Raw genomic sequence first — 16,828 nt, 5'->3', positions numbered from 1 at the left:
GAATATTTTTTTTAATTTATATTATGTGTCCTTATTAAAAAATCACTATTACTAACAAACTGATATGATATTCGAATTTGAATTGGCATGCAACTTGAGTAGTTTGCATTGAGGTTAAGCCAAGTATGGTGTCGAAAAATAAACTACTTGACAATTTTAAGACAATATATGCAATATTTTATAATAATAATAATCAACTAATTTAACATTTAGTGATTCAAAGAACAAAATTTTTGTATATATAGGGTATTAAAAATTTAAATTATGGGGATAGAGATATCGATAAACTTAAAGTGGAGTCATACTGAAATAAATCCGGCCAAAGAATCATTTAAATTTTTAGATAGCCGATTAAAATAAATTTATAATTAAGGATAATATCTTTCACTTGCATCATTATAAAGATAATCATTATTATAATATATATAAAGTTTTAGAAATTGAAATTTCAAAATAGAAATATTTGTTAAAAGATAAAATCATACCAAATAAGAGTTCAAGTCGTAGTATAAGAGTCACGTCGTAATCAAAGAATCGTTTATATCGTGTCAACCTTTGTGCTTTGCCATAAATATGAGTTATTATTTCACTTTGTGGCTATTTTTAGGTTCCAATGACACCTATGAGAATAGTGCAAAAATAAAATTATCACTACGAGAATCGAGAAAATGTTAGTCTTTTTTCATGTAGTGTTTCTTAATTAATATCTGACGATTATCTATAACTAATTAGAAGGTTTAAATGTTAAGGTTATTTACATATAACTCAAATAACTCAGATATTTAACATGACTGTCAAATATCAAAACGTAGTAAAAAAAATTCACTAGCTAAAGAATTTTTTATATTTTTAGATAGCCAACTAAAATGATTTGAATTAAGAATAATATATTCAATTTCATTATTATAAAAATAATTATTATTGAAAAATAATATTTTAGAAACTGAAATTTTAAGAAAGAAATCTTTTTTAAGAGATATTAACAAACCAAATAAGAGTTCAAGTAGTAGTAAAGGAGTTAAGTCTTATCCAAAGTGTGATTCATTGTCTTCAACATTTAATTGTATTGCTATAAATATGAGTTATTATTTTGCTTCCTGGCTATTTTTAGGATCCAATGACACCGGCAAGAATGGTATCAAAAAAGAAAAATAGAAGAAATTGTTAATTTTTTTCATGTAGTTAATATCTAATGATTATCTTTATTTACTAAGAAAGTATAAATTTTAAAATTATTTACATACAATCCAAATAACTTAAATATTTGACATGATTAGTGTTCGCGCATCCGCGCGGGTACTATACTAGTACTTATATAATAATAGGATCATAAATTAATATTTATATCCAACGATCAATTCCAACAGGAAGGTAGTAAGACGAGACACACAAAGTGTAAGGTGTAAACTCCCCTCGGTGGCCCACAACGACTAATAGATAATGACCCATTCGCTTTTTTGTTTCTAAATATCTGCAAATAAAATGGATAAGGTGCATTCAATCAGAGGTTCACAAACACTTCCATTCCACCCCTTCTCATAGTTACACTCACTAGTTATCACAGGTTAGTCTCCCAACAAACTGGAGCGAAAATTCAAAGAATGATTCATCTAAAAGATATTCACTCCTCTTTGACACTAAAGCAACATGCTTTTTTAAACAGAAATAGCCACTTCCAAAGGAAAAAACACCCCATTCTCTGCCTCTGCAAACGGAATGATTCAGATTCAGACGCTCCTCCACCTCCGCCTCAAGGAGACAGCCGTCAGCAGGAACTGCTTGCGAGGATTGCCCAGCTTCAAACTCAGAAAGTTCGTCTTACCGACTACTTAGACGAAAGATCTGCTTATCTGTCCCAGTTTGCTGAAGATGCCAATGCTGAGATTGACCAGATTGGTGAAAATGCCCTCAAAGAGCTTGATGAAGCTGGTTCAAGGGTCTGTACTCAACTACATAACCAAATCATACAGAACTTGGAGTTTATTTTTCATCTCTCAATTACACAGTTCTTGATTTGTTCTTTTTTCTTTCTTTGTGGAACAGATAATGGAAAATATAGAGAGCCGGATGCAAGCCTTCGAAGAATCAACAGAGTTAAACAAACAGGAGATCGAGGAGAACGAGAAGAAGTTGGCGGACTTTGAGGGCCAAATGGAGGAAGAGAGAAATGAAGGGCTTTTCTTCAAGAACTTAGGGCAAAAACAATCAGTGGATAAAGCAAAAGCTAAGGAGGAAACGGATAAGATTAAGCAACTCAGTAAAGAAAATGCCGAGTCAAAGACTAGAAGGAATATCTACCTTGCACTTATCGGTCTTGTAGTAGTTGGGATTACGAATGCATTAATCTCTTCACCTTCTGACTGGACAAAGAGTGCAGTTCTTGGAGCGATCTTGGTGGGTTTGCTTTCTCAAGTCATCTACGAGCAGAGTGTGTTATCAGAAACAGAAACAAAGCAAAAGCAGACATCTGAAGAAGAGAAAAAGTGAAATCCTCCACTGATTGTACAGGAGCAAAATTTTAGCTATTAATGTAGCATGAGTTATAACCTCGAAATAAAATGTTATTATTAGAGGCTGATATATCATGCCAACTTTTCTCTTGCATCAGCATATCCAAGTTTCATGGCAACTGTAACCACCAAAGTTGGATTCGTGTAAGATGCTTTATATTGATCAACAAAATAAGACATGTCAACTTTTACTTTCTAAAGGTGATGATAGAAGTCTGACAACTTTGAAATCTGAATATGAATATCAACAGCATATCTCCAGCACAAAGCAGAAGCAGTGATCAATATTTTCTTGATTCACTAATCCCTTAAAGGATTGGGAATTCTATTACCCAAGCAATAATATGGCTATGTGGAATGGTGGATCCAGTGATGCCAAGTATTATCCTTTTGTTTTACAATCTGATAGCAACTTTGATCTGAGTCCAATAATATTTTCTTCCTAACTTAACCATTTAAGTCTTTCACATGCTCTCTAATTTGAAAAGTTGTTAGCTTCTTTACAAAGATACAAACCAGTAGCAACTAAACGTTTTAGGTTAGTACTGATCCTCGTTGGACAAGCAGGCAATTCATACATATTGGGTGAGATGGAGAGTGCAAGCACAATTTCCCCTCATGAAATCCTCAAGGTCTAAAATAAAAACTGCGAAGTCCAACTGATCAAAGATTCCTACTTGCATGAAACATCTAGGGTAGCACAATCAAGGGAAACATCTTCAAAATGGAGAGTACATATGTTTTTATGAACTATGACAATCATAAAGAAACATCCCCTCCCCAATCACGCCAGGCAAAGGGCTCAATTCTGCCGTACACAATCAATTCTTTTGATGATATTTTTTGTTTTACCCAAATCCGTAGTTAGTAAAAGAAATCCAAGCACAGCAATACCTTAACCTTAAGAATATTTCATCCCAATAAATAGCCCGATTTTGTTGCACGAGCATCTCTGTTGCCTTTACTGTTCCCTCAATTTCTGGACCAGAAAGTTAAATGGAATATAGTTTAGTAGACATTACTAAACAAAAGCATGATAAAGCTTATCAAAATTGAGTTGGCGGCATAATTCTATCAAAATCCAGTATCTCAGAGAAATTTTCAACCACATCTCAATTGCAAGGAATGCATTCAACCTGTATCAACCACAGAATCTTAAATCGCTTCTATAAAAAAAAGCACACAACAGAAACGCATGCTTGATTAGCAGAGCATTGCGCTTCTGATTGAATATCCCATTTCGCAAAATCATCTAATCACCTGAAGTGAGTAGAGAGCTTACTTACAGCTTAAAAAAAAGGATTACCGTATACAAGTCAGACAAACTTGCTTGATAGTGGTTAATAATCGCAACCCTGCAACCATGAAGATAAGCTTCTCTTAGTACATAGTGAGATTTCATATGTGGAAATGCAAATCTAGGTTACTGAAGAGCAACAGAAATGAGATTAGGACCTGATAACTTAAAGTGCGTGATTGAAATCATTAAACTTCGAGACCAGATAAGTGTATTTAACTGATCGCAGGTGAACTGCCTACTCAGGGCATCAATCAAGTAGAAATTGGCATCTGACACCCACCAGGTGCGTACTTCATAAGTATTGTGTTAAGAGTTCAGCCATAAATAACTGCTCTGACAAGTATATTCCATGTAATCGCAGTTGGACGGATTTTCCTACTAAGGGCATCATTCAAGAATAAAATGGCATCTGACATTCTATGGCAAGAACAAAGCCCCTTAAGAGTAATATTATAAGAAATAATATCTGGCCGAAGCCCGCCTCTTAAAATGAGAGCCCAAACTGCTGAAGCATTTTTGCAGTCTCTAGCTTTATAAAATCCCTCCATAAGGGTGTTATATGTGACAAGATTCGGGAGACATTCCCATTGGCTCATGTTCAAAAAGAGCTGCGACGCGTTCTCAAGGTTACCAGCAGAGCAAAGGCCGTGAATTATAATGTTAACCATGGTCACATCGGGCTTGAATCCCTTGCTAACAACTTGACTCAATAACTTCAGGGCCAGGTCTAACTTTTTGCTCTGGCAAAGGCCATCCATCAACAAGCTATACGTTATCATGTCTGGAGTCCACCCTTTTTGCAGCATGTCCTCCACAAGCTTATAGGCGTCACCAAATCTTTCAGCTTTGCATAACCCATCTATCAGCATGTTATAGGAGACTACCGTTGGCGAACAATTCATACTGCTCATTTCACCAAAAAATCTGAGTGCATCCTCAATTTTAGATGCTTTAATAAATCCATTGATAAGCGCATTGCAAACATGAGAACTTAGTTTACATCCCTGTTTAGCCATCAAATCAAACATAGCAGTTGCTTCATCCAATCTTCCTTCTTTGCACAACCCCTTAATGATTGATGAGTATGCATATGAATCCATGCTCTTTTCTCCTTCACTTTCAGCTTGCAAGACCTTCAAAGCCTTGTTCAGATACCCATTCTTACACAACCCATGAATTAGAATTCCGTAAGATGATGAATCGGCAACAATACCATTCTCATTCATAAGCTTCCAAATAGAAATCGCTTCATCCACCATTCGATTCTCAAACAAACCTCTCATCAATATATTATAACTAGTGACGGTACGGCAATCTTCCTTCCCCATCAGCTCCCACAACTCAAAACACTTTTTAATCTCCCCAACCTTACAATAACCATTAAGCAATGCACCATATACCACTACATCAGGCGATAGCCCATTCTCAATCATTTCCTTAAAAATCCTCTCAGCCCCATCAACATTGCCCAATTCACACAAACCATGAATCAACGTACTACACGTGAACAAATCCATTCTTTGCTCATTTTTCTTCATCCTACCCCAAAGTTCCAATCCCTCATTAAACTTACCACACCTACATACACCATTAATCATCACATTATAGCTAACCACGTTCGGGTAAACATTCGACCCACTCATTAACCTCCCCCAAATCTTCATACCACTATCATAATCACCATTCTTCAAAAACCCATCAATTAAAATGTTATAACATATAACATCCGGATGCAACCCTCTTTCAAACATTTCATCAAACACCTTCAAAGCATTATCCAAACATCCACTCTTCACCAGCCCATTGATCAAAGTTCCATAACTATAAACATCAGGCTTCAAATTACTGTCCCACATCCAATCCAACAACTCTTTCACCTTATCAAATTGCCTCCTTTTACAAGCAATTTTAATCAAAACATTGTAAGTTTCCAAATTCGGCGAAACCCTCATCGTTCCAAAGTACTTATAAAACAAATCAGCTCTACTCAACTGATTAGAAACAACAAAAGCATTAAGCAATGTATTATAAGACCTAATCCCAGGTTCACAGCCAAAAATTTTCTTCATGTTCTGAAAAATTTCCATAGCTTTATCAATCATTAAATTTTTAGCATACCCTTTAATAACAGCTAATGCTACATCCTCAGAGCATAAGCATTTCTGGGTTTGAATCATATCGACGATTCGGGTCATATGAGGGATGCATCTTGAATCGGAAGAAAGGGAAAGTTTGCGGAGAATATGGTGATAAATAATGGCGTCGTGAGTGTAATTTGGATGTTGTGAAGCTATGTCGAATAAGGAGAGTGATGTGTTGAGGTTTTTTGAAGATTTAAGGAGTTTTAAGAGGGATTTTGGGGTAAGCTTTTTGGGTAACATAGCTGCCATGAGTTGAGGGAGTTTTCCGGGTCTGATTTTTGCGTCTCATTGTTGCATTCTTAGCATTGATATTCAATAGCAAAGACAGAAGAAAGCTTTACCGCCTGCGCCGATTTCTGGTTTTCATAACACTTGCATTCTGCTCTTTCAGCTGCGAGAATTTTTCTTTGCAGAAAGTGTAGCGGCGGCAACCTATATAATGCCTATAACAACACGAACTCTGGTCTTCATAAGTCATAACTTTCATTTTACTTATTTTATACTGTAATGAATTGCTTAAAGATGGTTTTAATTTATTTTTTTGACGTTATCTCACTTTTACGGCTTGTTTGAACGGTTGTTACGTGTAGTCCTGTATCGTATTGTTACTTTAAATACGATATTTATTTAATTTGTTACTTAAATTTTATTGTATCCTATCGTTAAAACTATCGTTACATAATGATGAATGTGCCACTTTATGTAACGACCGATTTAGTGTGGTCGCGTCATTACCTTATTTTTTTCTCACATCTCGCCCTTCATTATTAATAAATAATTTTATTTTATCATTTACCTTACCTTTTTATAATAATTTTACCCCGCATCATTTTTTCTTTATAATATTGCAAGATTATTATTCATATAGCTGGTGCGTGATATTATAAAACAACGGCAAGCGATACAATCTATCCAAATATTATATTCATGAAACGATACAAAACTATATATTCTGAAACAATGTGTACCAACTATCCAAATAGACAATTAACAATTTTTACAATTTAAAATTTAGAGACTTCATACTTACTTTGACAACTCTATCTGTTCTCCTTGACGTTCTAAAGGTATTGCAGATTGCTGATCAAAGAGGACTCATAGCACTTGAAATCAATACAGACTCAACTGAGGTAATAAGAATGCTTAACTCGGGTATTTATGTATTTGACTCAATCATTTTTGAATGCAGATCAATCATTCTAAGACTAGGAGACGATGAAGTACAGCTACAGGGAGACAAACAAAGTAGCTGACTGATGGCAAAGGAGGATGCAAGCAAAGATTTTTTTGGTAGCACAAGATATGTGACAGTTCGTCTGGTGTTTGTAAATCAAGCTTTTTGGGCAGACATCTCATAAACTATTTTTTCTAGAAAAAATTTGGACTGTAATATTAACTCTCTTGATCACATCACAGGGGAGATTTCATATCCCCTAAAAACAATGCTAATGTTTTACTTTAGTTTGTAATGCTATATATACTAGTCCAGTTAACAAAAAAAATACTCTGACTGTTCTAGATTTTATAGTCGATTGTCCAACTTCTGTTTTTCTCCTCTTAATAGCTTTACTTGATTAATAAAAACACATATTGATGATGCATCACATACTTAGAGATTCGACATTAGTTATTTATGGGTCTCCCCTTTTGCAATTGATTCTCAAAATTTCCTCCCGGGCCAATTTACCACCACAACCACCATCTATACCCTAGCCAATCAGCCCTCATCTGATTTTCTCCGCCTCAGCTAGGGGTGTTTGTTGGTCGATTTGGTATAATATTTGAGTATATGGTGCGGTATTTTTAATATTCGATTTTTTAAAATATTATATTAGTATCAAACCTAATTAAATTTAGTATTATAGTCAAACTTTTTTATAACAATCATCTTTTATAATAACACCTTACTATAACGACCAAGTTTCCTTTGGAACTAATTTTTTTGTTATGTTATAATATATGTTCTCTATAACAGCATTTTATCATAGCAACCAAAAAAAATCGAAATAAATGATACTGTTATAGAGAGGTTTGACTGTATTGTAACTTATATATGTTATATTTGAAAAGAAAATTGAAACTTCCATTTAAGAGTTTAAATTTTTTTTAACAAGACAGAAAGTGCCTTCTGAATCTTTCAATTTTCTAGAGAGTGAACAAAAGGAAAGGCATTCATGATCATGTAGGACCTTTAGAAGTGGACTACCTTCAGTTCTGAAATAGATAGAAATTTTGAAAAATAATACAAAATAAAATCAACAATTGAACTGGCAAAGTAACAACCTGGCCTGTTGTTTTGAGAGTATTAGCCCCGATCCCGTATTTATTACTTCCTCAATCTCATTTTGTGGTTACTTGACTTGCCGGGGTGCTTGGTGTCAGGTTCGGGAGAGTTTCGGAGTGGAATGGGATACATAGTCCCTAAATTGAAAGTTAAAGTTGTAGGAGTTGACCATAGTTAGACTTGTGTGAAGATGACTCTGGAACGGAGTTTTGTCGGTTCCAATAGCTCTGTATGGTGATTTTGATCTTAGGAGCGTGTCCGAATGTTGATTTGGAGGTCCGTAGGTCATTTTGGCGTTAATTGGCGAAAGTTGGAAAGCTGGAAGATTTTTGAAAAGTTTGACAGGGGGTGGAATTTTTTATATCGGGGTCGGATTTCGATTCAGGAAGTTGTAGCAAGTCTGTAATGTCATTTAGGACTTGTGTGCAAAATTTGAGGTCAATCGGACGTGATTTGATAGGTTTCGGTATCGGATGTGTAAGTTAAAAGTATATAAGTTCATTAGGCTTGAATTGGGGTGTGATTCATGTTTTTGAAGTTTATTGATGTGATTTGAGACCTCGACTAAGTTCGTATTATATTTTAGGACTTGTTGGTATATTTGGTTGAGGTCCTGGGGGCCTCGGGGGGTGATTCGGACCATGTTCGACGCATTTCGGAACATTTAAGATTGCTGAATCTGGTGCTTCTGGTTTCCTTATAAGCGATCGCGAGTGGATTAATGCAATCGCGAAGGGTAGTTTGTCACTGGGGAAAATTTTCTCTACGCAATCGCGAGAGGAGGTCTGCGATTGCGGAATGTTGGATTTCAGTGAATCGCGAACGACTGAAGAAAGTGGCGTTCGCGTAGAAGGATTTGGGAGTTGCAGGTTCACACGCATTTGTTCATCGTGGTCGTGTGGTGTGTTCCGCGATCGTGTAGCTTGATGAGATAGTGTTTCGCGTTCGCGTGCGGTCTTCCGCGATCGTGGAGTGTTAATTTGGCAGCTTGAGATTTTTTGCTTCGCGATTGTGAAGTTGTTCCCCCGATCGCGAAGAAGAATTTATACCTGGGCAGAACTTAAATTTTAAAACGAGGGTTCATTCTCTTATTTCATAGTTTGAACATAGAAAGCTCGGTGTGAGGTAAATTTTCGGGAGATTTTCAAGGGAAACATTGGGTTAAGAATTCCTAACTTGATTTTTGTTAAATTCCACTAATTCATCTTTGATTTCAGCATTTAATTAGGGATTTGGGTTGAAAATTTTGGGGGAAATGGAGGAAACTTCTTAGGCCGAATTTTGGGGATTTGAGCAAGATTTTGGTATCACATTTGTGTAATTCTTGTATGGTTGGACTCGATATCGAGTGGATATTCAGAATTTATAATTTTGGTCGGGTTCCGAGATATGGGCCCGAGTCGACTTTTTGGTACGATTTTTCCAATTCTTGCTAAAATCATAATTTTATTATTTAGATTAGTTTCCTATAGTTATATTTATAGTATGTAATTTGGCTAGATTTGGGCTGTTCGGAGTCGAAAAGTCGAGAGAAAGGCCTTCTTATTGATTGATTGAGCGAGGTTTGAGGTAAGTGACCTGTCTAATCTTGTGGGGGGAGGGGGGGGGGGGGGAGGGGGAAACCCCCTTAGGATTTGGTATTGTTGTGACAATTTGTTATATGTGAGGGCCGTGTACGCAAGATGGCGAGTGCTTACACGGGCTAAATGTTGAAATTCCGGTTTTATCTAAGTAGTTTCCTTTTTATGCCTTAACTGAGTTACTTTAGCATGTATAGTCAACATGTTTAGCCTAATTTCACCTGTCTACTTGTCTTATCTCTTATTTTCAACTTGTACTACATATTTAGTTGAATTACCTGCTTTCTTGATTTCATATTCCTTATTTAACTGTGAGATTTTTTACTTGAAATTGCTATCCCTGATATATCATTGTTTCCGTTATTATGTTTTGGTTTTCGTGATTATTGTTGAGATGATTGTTTGGTTGTTGTACGAGATTTCTATCGTGCGGCTGTTATTGTTGCACGAGGTTTCTACCGTGCGGTTGTTATTATTTGCATGAGGTTTCTCCCGTATCGTTGTGATTATTGATACGCATGCGGTGGTATAAGGTCTGGGTGTTAAAACGCATGTGGTGAGATAAGGTGGGCTTGAAACGTGTGGCTAGTAGGGGAACTACTAGAAGTTATGCGGTGTGATAAGGTGGGCTAAAACGCGGGATGTTATTTCGGAAAAATAATTTTTCAAAAGTAAATATATACAAGGAAAGATTGTGAGATATTTACTTTTGGGACTACGAGGTGGTACCTCGGGAGTGCCCCCGTTGATTTCCTCTATTTGCTGGATTGGTTGTTGTTGTCTTTCCTTAACTTGTAAGAGTTTTGTTTTCCTGTCATGTTGTATTTGTCTTTCTTTGATTCCGTGTTATTACGTTCCGTAAATTCTCATTGTTTCACTTCTCTATCATTTCATTATATTATTATATCTTCTGTCTTGTTTCTTAATATTTTTAGTAGGGCCCTGACCTGCCATCATCATTACTCTACCGAGGTTAGGCTTGGCACTTACTGGGTACCATTGTGGTATATTCATAGTATACTTCTGCACATCTTTTTGTGCAGATCCAGGTACTTCCTACCAGACCAGGTATTAGTGAGCTAGTCCATACGTGGAGACTTCAAGGTACATCTGCCAGCGTCCGAAGACCTCGAAGTCCCCCTCTATCTTTATTATGTTGTTTCCTTATCCTCATTAGACTCGGATGTATAAGGATATTTAGTATTCCTTTTTAGAGTTTGTAACTTATATCTACTGGGTTTCAGGAGTTGTTTATACTTTGAATTGCATATTTTAATTATTACACTTGTTGACATTTTGAGCTTTAGCTTAATATTTCAGTTATTCCGCACACTTGTTAGGCATACCTAGCCATAGAGACTAGGTGTCGTCACGATATCCTACGGAGGAAAAATGGGGTCGTGACAAGTTGGTATCAGAGCCCTAGGTTCGTAGGTATTATGAGTCACAAGCAGGTTTAGTAGAGTCTCGCATATCGGTATGGAGGCGTCTGTACTTATCTTCGGGAGGCTATGGAACTGTTAGGAAAAACTTCACTTCTTTGATTCCTTATCATGCGAAATCTTTGACTTCGAATTCTAAATTTCTGTCTTTCTATTCTCTCGCATATGGTGAGGACACGTACAGCTGGATTAGATGACCAAACACCCGCACCCTCTGCTAGAGCCGCGAAAGGCCGGGGCCGGGGTAGAGGCCGAGGACGTCCACGTGGTGCAGCCAGAGCACCCACACGAGCTGCTACAAAAGAACCACCATTAGTTCCAATTTTAGGGCAGGCACCTGAGACGCCTGTTACTGCGCCAACTCTCCATGAGACTCTCGCCCAGTTTCTGAGCATGTTAGGTACTTTAGCTCAGGCGGGGTTGATCCTAGTTGCTCTTGCCATATCTCAGGCCAGGGGAGGAGCACAGACTCCCGCCGCCAGTACCCTAGAGCAGTGGGTCCCTATTGACCAGGTCCCAGAGGTCATACTAGTGCAGCCAGTAGCCCTAGCTCAGCCCGAGGTTAGGGCCGCAGTTTCTGAGGGGGAGCAGCTCAGGCTCAAGAGGTATAAGAAGTACCACCCTCCTACTTTCAGTGGCTTGGGATTAGAGGATGCCTAGGATTTTCTTGAGGAGTGCCACCGTATCCTCCGTACTATGGTATTGCGGAGTCTACTGGGGTTGCTTTCACTACGTTCCAACTTAAGAGAGCGGCTTATCAGTGGTGGCGAGCATATGAGTTGGGTAGTCCGGCCGAGGCAGCTTCACTCACTTGGACTCAGTTCTCAGATATGTTCTTGAGGGAGTATGTTCCCTAGAGTCATAGAGTTGCATGACGCGCAGAGTTCGAGCAGTTGCGTCAAGGTTCTATGACCGTGTCGGAGTATACAGTCCGGTTTAGTGATTTGGCCAGGCATGCACCAGCCTTGGTTGCTACTGTTAGAGAGTGAGTCCGTCGATTTATCGAGGGGTTCAACCTCAGTATCAGATTTAACATAGCCGAGAGTTGGAGATGGACATCGCATACCATCAGGTAGTGGGGATCGCTAGGAGATTGGAGGGTATGTTGATTCGGGAGAGAGAGGATAGGGAGGCCAAGATGTCTCGAGAGTCTGGCACATACAGTGGTACACGTGCCCTGGTTGCGGCTCGTCATGGTAGGGGCTATGTGAGTCGCCCTGTTAATTTAGTACTTCCAGCTTCTAGCGGTATTCCGGCCACTCCTAGGCCTCAGGCTCCCTATTATGCACTGCCATTGTCTAGTGCACCTCCTGCACGGGGTGCTTTCAGCGGTCAACCCAGTCGATCAGGACCAAGTCAGCCATACAAGCCACGTCCTTTTGAGAGCTTGTTTTGAGTGTGGTGACACTCGTCATGTGGTGAGGGATTTCCCCAAACTCAGGATGGGTGCGCCTCCACAAACTACTCAGGCTCCGCATGCTCCACCAGGTCCTTAAGCTATGGTTACACCACCAGCTACCACTCAACCTACACACCCAGCTCGAAGTGGAGGTCGGGCAGGCAGAGGTCGCCCTAGATGGGGAGGCCAGGCTAGATACTATGCTCTTCCTGCTAGGATGGAGACAGTTGCATCCGACTCTGTCATCACAAGTATTGTACCGGTTTATCATAGAGATGCATCAGTCTTATTTGATCAGGCTCCACTTATTCCTATGTGTCATCTTATTTTGCTCCGTATTTGGGTATATCCCGTGATTCTTTGAGTTCTCCTATCTATGTGTCTATACCTGTGGGAGATTCTATTATTGTTGACCGTGTGTATCGATCGTGTTTGGTTGTTCTTAGTGGTTTTGAGACCAGAACCGATTTATTGTTGCTCAGTACGATGGATTTTGATGTTATTTTGGCCATGGACTGGTTGTCGCCCTATCATGTTATCCTTGATTGTAACGCCAAGATGGTGATGTTTGCTATGCTAGGTATACCGTGGTTATAGTGGAGGGGTACTTTAGATTATGTTCCGAGTAGGGTTATTTCATTTTTAAAGGCTCAGCGGATGGTTGAGAAGGGTGTGATGCGTATCTAGCATATGTAAGAGATGTCAGTGTTGATACTCCTACCGCCAAGTTAGTTCCGGTAATGAGGGATTATAAAGGATGTATTCACGATGGATCCTCCGGGCATGCCGCCCGACAGAGATATTGACTTTGGTATTGATTTGTCACCGGGCATTCAACCCATATCTATTCCTCTATATCCTATGTCCCCACCAGAGTTGAAGGAGTTAAAGGAGCAGTTGCAGGAGTTGCTTGATAAAGGCTTCATTCGGCCCAATGGGTCGCCTTGGGGTGCTCCAGTCTTATTTGTAAAGAAGAAGGGTGGTTCTATGAGAATGTGTATTGATTATCGCTAGTTGAACAAGGTTACAGTGAAGAACATGTATCCATTGCCACGTATTGATGACCTATTTGATCAGTTTCTGGGTGCTAAAGTGTTCTTTAAGATCGACTAGCATTCACGCTATCATCAATTGAAGATTCGGGAGCCAGATATCCTGAAGACTGCTTTCAGGACTCGGTGTGGTCATTACGAGTTCCTTGTGATGTCTTTTGGGCTGACCAACGCCCCAGCAACATTTATGAACTTGACGAACAGTGTATTTCAGCCCTATCCAGACTCGTTCTTCATTGAGTTTATTGACGACATTCTGGTGTACTCCCGGAGCCAGGAGGATCATGAGCATCACCTGATAACTGTGCTTCAGACTTTGAGAGAAAAGAAATTATATGCAAAATTTTCTAAGTGTGAATTCTAGCTAGATTCAGTGGCATTTTTAGGTCATGTAGTATCGAATGAGGGGATCAAGGTAGAACTGAAGAAGATTGAAGCAATGTAGAGTTGGCCCAGACCGTCCTCAGTTACGGAGATCCGGAGTTTTCTTGGCTTGGCAGGTATTACCGTCAATTTTTAAAGGGTTTCTCGTCTATTGCAACACCTATGACCAGGCTGACCCAGAAGGGTGCTCTATTAAGGTGGACCGGGGATTGTGAGGAGAGCTTTCAGAAGCTCAAGACAGCTTTGACTACAGCCCCAGTATTGGTATTGCCTACTGGTTCGGGGTCCTATACGATGTATTGCGATGCGTCGCGCATTGGTCTCGGCGCGGTGTTGATGCAGGATGGCAGGGTGATTGCCTACGCATCTAGACAGTTGAAGGTGCATGAGAAGAACTATCATGTCCATGACCTAGAGTTAGCAGCTATTGTTCATGCCTTGAAGATCTAGCGGTACTATTTGTACGGTGTCCCTTGTGAGGTCTACTCTAATCACCGGAGTCTACAACATTTGTTTAAACAGAAGGATCTTAACTTGTGGCAGCGCAGGTGGTTGGAGTTGCTTAAGGACTATGATATCACCATTATCTATCATCTCGGGAAGGCCAATTATGGTGGTCGATGCCTTGAGTCACAAGGTGGAGAGTTTGGGCAGCTTAGCATATCTATCCGTAGCAGAGAGGCCACTAGCCTTGGATGTTCAGGCCTTTTCCAACCAGTTTGTTAGATTAGATATATCCGAGCCGAGCCGAGTTTTGACTTGTGTGGTTTCTCGGTCTTCTCTTTATGATCATATTAGAGAGCGTCAATATGAGGACCCCCATCTGCTTATCCTCAAGGACATGGTTTAGCACGGCGACCCCAAGGAGGTCACTATTGGAAAAGGCGTTGTATTACGGATGCAGGGCAGACTATGTGTGCCCAATGTAGATGGCTTGTGTGAGTTGATTCTCCGGGAGGCCCACAGTTCGCGGTACTCCACTCATTCAGGTGCCGTGAAAATGTATCAAGACTTGAAACAGCACTATTGGTGGAGGCGGATGAAGAAGGACATAGTGGAATATATAGCTTGGTGCCTAAATTGTCAGCAGGTGAAGTATGAGCATCAACGGCCAGGTGAATTGCTTCGGAAGCTAGAGATTCCGGAGTGGAAATAGGAGCGGATTACTATGGACTTTGTGGTTGGGCTCCCACTGACTCAGAGGAAGTACGATACAGTTTGTGTGATTGTGGATAGGTTGACCAAGTCAGCTCATTTCATTCCACTGGTGACTACTTATTCTTCTGAGCAATTGGCTCGAGTTTATATCCGCGAAATTTTCAGGCTTCATGGCGTGTAGGTATCCATCATCTGACCGGGGTACGCAGTTTACAACGCGGTTCTGGAGAGCCATACAACATGAGTTAGGCATCCGAGTTAAGTTAAGCACAGCATTCACCCTCAGACGGACGGGCAGTCCAAGCGCACTATTCAAATTAGAGGATATGCTCCGTGCATGTGTAATGGATTTTGGGTGTTCTTGGGATCAGTACCTGCCACTTGCGGAGTTTGCCTACAACAACAATTATCAGTCGAGCATTCAGATGACCCCGTATGAGGCTTTGTTAGATGTTGTCGGTCATTGGCGGGGGTGGTTTGAGCCGGGTGAGGCTAGGCTATTGGGTACAGATTTGGTTTAGGATGCTTTGGAAAAGGTTAAATTGATTCAGGATCGACTTCGTACAGCCCAATAAAGACAGAATAGTTATACGGATCGGAAGGCACGCAACGTTGCATTTATGGTTGGGGAGCGGTGATAACTATGGATTTTAGCCTATCTTATGCTCTCTTTTGCTTTGGTTTTGGATAAAAGATGTGTAAAAGTATGCCCAAAAACTGAGTTAATGTGCTTGTCTGTAGGGTTTGGTCAAAATGAGGCAAGAAAGCTATACTCAAAAGGAGTTAAAATTGCACAAGTTCAAAGTTGGGACTGAAGCGCTGACCGCGATGGAAAAGCGCAGCCGTGTAAGGTCCATCGCTGAAGCAGCCACAATTACGCGGTCCGTGGAAGTGAGATTGATAGAAGATGTTTTGGAGACAACAGTGGCCGCTGACCGCGATGAAAAAGCGCGGCCGCGGAATACCTGATGTGGCCGCGGTGGTATTTCCGCTGAGAGCGTAGATCGAAGTTCATAGACTCTGCAAGTTGAGCTTGACTAAGGAGCGCGGTCCGCATCCAAATTACGCGGTTGCGGTTGATGTTAACGCGGAGGCGGTGTCTTTTACGTTGTCCGCAAAACCAAGGACAAACCAAGCACAAAATTGAAGAAGCGCGACCGCGAAAGTCCATGCGCTGAGGCGCTCAGTATTTCGCCCATAGTGGAACCTCCGTAGGGGTATTTTTGTCCAGTAATTTTAGTTGTGTATAAATAGATATTTTTCACATTTTTATGTTATCTTTTGTATCACTGAGCTCATGAGCAGTCGTACTTTACCATTTAGAGTAATTTTAAAGTAGCTGTAGCTTATATTCTTAGATTTTGTTCTTGTACTCAACTTTTATGGCTTATATTTCATCTACATCTTTGATTTCTACCTTGATTATGAGTAGCTAAACCCATTAGCTAGGGTTTTGACCCAACCCTAGTGTGGGTATCTAATGGGTCTTCAATTTTAGGGCTTATTTGTTTATGAGTTATTGATATTTAGCTTAATTCATGCTTTAATTGTAGAATTGTTGGTTGCAAGCACTGATTC

The 16,828-nt window shown here is 39.7% G+C and overlaps 2 protein-coding genes across 4 annotated transcripts; one reads left to right on the top strand and one right to left on the bottom strand.

Moving 5' to 3' along the window:
* Positions 1 to 1,465: 1,465 nt before the first annotated feature.
* LOC109216329 lies at positions 1,466 to 2,710 on the top strand. Its single transcript, XM_019380472.1, has 2 exons — positions 1,466 to 1,937; positions 2,044 to 2,710. The coding sequence occupies exons 1-2, from the start codon at positions 1,602 to 1,604 to the stop codon at positions 2,485 to 2,487; spliced, it is 780 nt and encodes a 259-aa protein (XP_019236017.1). The 5' UTR covers positions 1,466 to 1,601; the 3' UTR covers positions 2,488 to 2,710.
* LOC109216328 (pentatricopeptide repeat-containing protein At3g09060) lies at positions 2,331 to 6,416 on the bottom strand. 3 transcript variants are annotated; one of them, XM_019380471.1, is made up of 4 exons: positions 3,966 to 6,416; positions 3,797 to 3,865; positions 3,405 to 3,489; positions 2,331 to 2,417 (listed from the first exon to the last, which is right to left on the bottom strand). In XM_019380471.1, the coding sequence occupies exon 1, from the start codon at positions 6,198 to 6,200 to the stop codon at positions 4,125 to 4,127; it is 2,076 nt and encodes a 691-aa protein (XP_019236016.1). In that variant the 5' UTR covers positions 6,201 to 6,416; the 3' UTR covers positions 2,331 to 2,417; positions 3,405 to 3,489; positions 3,797 to 3,865; positions 3,966 to 4,124. The 3 variants fall into 3 exon arrangements, with proteins under 3 accessions (XP_019236016.1, XP_019236014.1, XP_019236015.1); XM_019380469.1 differs by having other exon boundaries at positions 3,817 to 3,865; XM_019380470.1 differs by lacking the exon at positions 2,331 to 2,417 and adding an exon at positions 2,567 to 2,629 and having other exon boundaries at positions 3,817 to 3,865.
* Positions 6,417 to 16,828: the final 10,412 nt, after the last annotated feature.

The sequence above is a fragment of the Nicotiana attenuata genome, unplaced genomic scaffold, assembly GCF_001879085.1.
Source record: "Nicotiana attenuata strain UT unplaced genomic scaffold, NIATTr2, whole genome shotgun sequence".
Taxonomy (NCBI): Eukaryota; Viridiplantae; Streptophyta; class Magnoliopsida; order Solanales; family Solanaceae; genus Nicotiana; species Nicotiana attenuata.
This window is presented reverse-complemented; position numbering and strand designations above follow the sequence as displayed.

Excerpts from the sequence above, each read along its gene's own strand:
- LOC109216329 (XM_019380472.1), top strand. The coding sequence starts at position 1,602 with ATGATTCATCTAAAAGATATTCACTCCTCTTTGACACTAAAGCAACAT. Across the intron at positions 1,938-2,043 it reads TTGATGAAGCTGGTTCAAGG|ATAATGGAAAATATAGAGAG; the intron begins GTCTGTACTCAA and ends TTTGTGGAACAG.
- LOC109216328 (XM_019380471.1), bottom strand. The coding sequence starts at position 6,200 with ATGGCAGCTATGTTACCCAAAAAGCTTACCCCAAAATCCCTCTTAAAA.